The sequence below is a fragment of the Formica exsecta genome, unplaced genomic scaffold (assembly GCF_003651465.1).
Source record: "Formica exsecta isolate Colony F162 unplaced genomic scaffold, ASM365146v1 scaffold1136, whole genome shotgun sequence".
Lineage (NCBI taxonomy): Eukaryota > Metazoa > Arthropoda > Insecta > Hymenoptera > Formicidae > Formica > Formica exsecta.
In genome coordinates this window covers 68,832-73,611 of record NW_021848476.1, presented here as the reverse complement: position 1 = coordinate 73,611, position 4,780 = coordinate 68,832, and the positions used below count along the sequence as shown (strand labels likewise).

General features: G+C 42.3%; 2 protein-coding genes across 3 annotated transcripts in view; both read left to right on the top strand.

Annotated features, from left to right (window-relative positions):
• LOC115237247 overlaps positions 1–2,738 on the top strand; it is a 7,490-nt gene extending 4,752 nt beyond the window's left edge. Inside the window, exons 4-5 of one of the 2 annotated variants that reach the window (XR_003884326.1) lie at positions 756–887; positions 1,860–2,738. Coding sequence is in view for 1 of the 2 variants with exons in the window: in XM_029810190.1 (XP_029666050.1) it covers positions 756–804 (49 nt within the window). In the remaining variant the exon portion in view is untranslated. Of the gene's footprint in view, positions 1–755; positions 1,195–1,859 lie in introns of those variants that run through there. The other variant, XM_029810190.1, reaches the window with a different exon arrangement.
• Positions 2,739–3,945: 1,207 nt separating this feature from the next.
• Positions 3,946–4,780, top strand: part of LOC115236983 — a 17,698-nt gene continuing 16,863 nt past the window's right edge. Inside the window, exon 1 of the mRNA XM_029809724.1 lies at positions 3,946–4,627. Within this exon, the coding sequence (XP_029665584.1) occupies positions 4,330–4,627 (298 nt within the window). The 5' untranslated portion in view covers positions 3,946–4,329. The remainder of the gene's footprint in view (positions 4,628–4,780) is intronic.

Genomic DNA, 4,780 nt, shown 5'->3' with positions numbered 1-4,780 from the left:
TATAAATACAAATATTAAATATAATTTTTAAATATACATGTATATAAAGTATTTTATCTAGAATATATATCTAATAAAATATAAGATATGACATACTAAAATAAAGAATAATTCGCTTATACGGAAATATAGTGTGTTTTCGTATATAACGCATCGTTATAAATTGGCAGAAAAGCACGTCAATGTTTAATAAAATGAATGTCGCGGTTTTCCCTCTTTCATCCGTCGTGACATTCAAATGTAAATTTAAACCCATCAAGAAAAATATTCTCTCTTTCTCTCTCTATCCATTATTATTGTTCTCCAGTCGATAAAGACATCGACTGCGGCATATAATTTAACGAGTGTCACTTATTGTTATTGATTCCTTCAATCATTGTACCGCTAATGATCATTTCAGTTCCGCGTATTTTATGTCAAAGGATTGTTTTCCATCGCGTCGTTCACGGTTTCTAATCCTCGTCAGGCATATCCGAGTAAGCCCGTAGGGGGAATCGGGATAAGATCCGGTTTTAAGTGGACCGGCATCTCCGGACACGATGCGCATCGAATCGATTTTTGATCGTGATTTATATACAGGAAGCTCGCGACGAGTCGACGCGATAATACCGTGACGAATCCATTTATAAATCCATTTAAGCGTTTATTTTTTATCAGGCAGAATAAACATATTTGTGTTTTCGAAAATCATGAAAGATAGATGCTGTGAGAAGTGGTAGAAATTTAAGTGATGAGATAAATATTCCATGTTACAGATTCCTGAAAAGCAATCGTTATGTAATGGACGCTGTAAATTACTCGTGAATATGATGTCGAGACTTATTTAACATTGTGATTCTACGGTCTAATTGTGGTCTTTCCTCCAGTGGGATGAAATTAGGATATAGGTAATGTATTATACATATATCGTCGCATTTTTTACGTTGTAAAATATTATAAAAATTTGCAAATTTGAAGTATATTACAGCATGAGGAAGAAATGCGCGTTATGTGCGATGTAATATATCTTATTCGTGTCTTCTCTTAAACATGCGGTTGCTCTATCTATCTATCTATCTTTCCCTCTCGCACGCGCGCGCGTTTGTAAGTATAATTCTCGTCTTGATCGCACGCCGCTGATCAACTAACGAACAGAAAATATAAATAGAAGCCGGCCGTGCGGGAGATAACTGCTACCGACAGGCCGGTCGAGTCTCTGTATTAAAGTGATTTTTTTGCGACGTCCACTGAATAGCTTTCGAGTTCCAAACAGTAGCGCCGCGCCGGCACGGCTGTCGGATCGTGGGTTGCGATTGAATATCGCGCGTTAATAATATTATCTCTCTTCTCAGAGGACGCACTATATCTATTCAATACCGTAGCATTCGAAATGATACAGGTATTGTAACATATCGACGGATCTTAAATTCGAAATTGTTAAGACGAATTCAATTTAATCCATTGACACATTGTAGAATTTGTTATGACATCTCGAAGGATACTTAAATCTAAACATTTGAAAAAGTTTACTTGTGTCTCTATACTCAAAGCTTGTAACAAAATTCCCTGATCCTCCGCGTACTTTTCTTCAAAATTCCAGATAAAGAGAATATTTTAAAGATCTTTTGGTATACAAATTTCTAAAATAAGTTTTTTTTTTTTGCTGTATGCGTTTTCTAATGCTTCTCTCTCATACAAAAGAAAAACACAGAGCCACTTAAGTGCTATATCTTTCCAGGAAATAGACACCATGGAAAATTATGTTTGATCTTTTAAAATTTTCATTATGTGTATTCGAATTTTTTAATTTACTCCCTTTTTACGTCATTTTCAATTATGCCGCGAGTAACGGAAAAAAAGTTTCGCTTATCTCTATTTAGGAATAACTGGATACTGGGGAGGTCTTGGGGAAAAGAGCCACGTCACACCCGTGACGGACGATTCGGGGATACGAGATCCGAGATCCGACGTACGTGTATTTAACGAAGCTTCCTGAAGAGCAAACCAACTCCACCGCACGCTCTAGAGTCCTTTGTTCTACATCGTATGACTAACGGGCGATGTAGCTCGCATTCTTCGCCGCCGTCGAGCGAGACCCCTCGAGGGACGCCCAGTGTATGCCAGGTGAACCGGGCCCCACCGATCCCGCGCGCCCGGCCCTCGGCCCCCGGTTTCAACGTAATTAGTCATCCTCCTCCAGGTTGCTCGACACATACACGTACACGCATCCTGCCAAACGATCAAACGAATAACGGCAGAGAAAATAACGTGCACCCGAAACGCTATGTCATCGTGAGAAAGAGAAAGAGCGGGGTTCCATCTAACATAAATAAATTGATGAAGAGAGCAACGTCGTAAGCAACGACGCGCGCGAATACAGTGAATCCTCTGTAAGTCTAGCCGTCTAGCGTAATCGCGCGTCGAGGTTTTTCAGATTGGCGTGCTGGATATGTGTAAAGCTACCAGAAGATGTCAAGAATATATGCGTCACGGCTCTCAGTATCTCAAATACGTCGAAAATCATATATTGTACGCAAAATTGAAAACGCATTGCATATTTCGAGAGAGTATGAGTTTATTCTACGCAATGATTTTAATTAACGATGTAAAATCATATAACACTGATGGATTAAAAATTGAAAACTTTGCAAAGTTCTAAGAGGGGATGCTTATATCTATATAATTAGGGACATATGAAAAACTGGTACAATTTATTTGAAATTTTAACATACAATTTTAAAGTCTAAGTCTATATAAGAATAAAGAGTAATTAATATTATATTGTACAAAGCGTTTTATATTGTATGTCAAATTATAAATTATAGAAATTAATATATTTTAATTGTGTATGTATGAGTACGCAATATGTAATGTAATAATCCTTTATTAGTTGTCCATCTTTCCTGCCATCTTCCGCCTGACTGCGATTTGACATTAAAATAAATAAGACGACGAAATTATGTTAATTATGATTATTCTGCGTCTGACGCAAAAATCGATCCATCACGTTGTCATTGTTAAAAAAAACTGCTGTTTACCCTTAAAACCTAAAGAGGCACGATATTATACATATTACTAATATATGGAAATATATAAAAGCGAAAGCGGATATGCTTATCGCAACGAGAGAACGGATAGCTAATCTGCCTCTATTTCAAACAATGATGTGCCAATCGTTTAAAGTTTAAAGAGTCTCGTATTTAGATCGTAAACGTATAACAATAGAACGAGATAGGAAGCAACGGCGGCAAAATATATGTATACGACAACGTGTACTGCGGTAGAAAAAGAATGTCTCTCCCGACAAACGGCTGACGGGAAAAAGCAGGCAAAGACGCGTCGCGTCGCACCACTTTGGCGTCGTCGGTCGTCGGGGATCAGGCGCCACCGCGTGTCCTCCTCCGTCCGCAGCAGGGTCTCACCGACTATTCCGCCGACAAACCGTACGTACGCACACTGTTTCACACGCTACCGAGATATACGCACACATACATACAATATACAAACGCCTGCGTCCTGCGTCCGTCCGGTGACGGCTGATGCCGTCGTCGAAGTCGGAGATGCTCGTGTATACGACGGCCTCACGGCGTCGTTAATGTAAGTGTGGCGTGCCGCGTGCCCCCCTTGAAAAAATAATCGAATTCTGGTGCGCCGCGTTGGCTCGATTATCTCGACACACGAAATACGATAAACTTTCGCCGCCGAGTATATAGACGAAAAATTTCGTCTTATGTAGAAAAAAAGTTGATAAGGCTCTGAAAACTCCAATAAACAAAAACACATGTTTTTTTTCTATCAAAAAATGGTTTTGTTACATCTCTAAGCGATGCACACCGGCACACAGTAAAACGAGCGCGCGCAATCGGCAAGAGGGGAGAGGGGACTCTTTCTTTTTAAAACTATCTGAGAGAGAAAGAGAGAGAGAGAGAGAGAGAGAAAGAGAGGCGAGTGCCTTCCTGCCTGCCTGCGGGTTGCGGGTTGCGGGTGCGCGCCGGCCACGGCTGGCTCCGAGACGACCGGCGGCCGGCGGCGCCGATGTAGAGAGAGAGTAGAAGAGTGTAGAGTGTAGAGTTTGTGAGTCAGTAGTCAGTCAGCCGTCGGACAGCGACGTGGTAGCACGTGGTTTTGCGTCGACGCTCCGTCTCTTGCCTTGTCGCTCTCTCGCTTCGCTTTCCCTCGTCGCGAAATTAACGTAATCGTGTTCTCTCTCTCTCTCTCTTTCGTTATGCGCGACGCGATAACCGGACGGGCGAAAGCGATCCATCGATCGTGACGATTACGGCGACGACGACGACGACGACGACGACGTCGACGACGATAATCCCTGATGATCTAATTTGGGAGAAACACATGTGCTCCCCGATCCTCGGAGGACGATCTTTCTTTTCAACGTATACGAAGCACGTTTTGTTGCCGGTCGGCGGCCGAGATTCGCCGCGCTTTTCGTCCTCGAGATTCGAGCTGATTTTAGAGTCGCATCCTTGCGGAATGTTGCCGCGCGACGCGTTAACCCTCGTGACGTTGTTGACAAGTCTCGCTGCTGCCGCCGCCGCCGCCGCCGCCACCACCACCAGAGGCCCATTCGCGGATTTAGATTCGGAAGATTACGAGGTGCTCGCCGACAACGAGGCGCGATCCGTCGATAAAGGTAACGTATCTTCATAAGTAAACGAAGCGAACGTTCTTTTATAACAGGTGTACGAAAAGGATCTCTACGACACACGCGTCGCTTCCACGTGCAAGTTATATCTTAATCTCATTGTTATTATACTTGTCGTATACGCGATTTTGTCACTCTTCC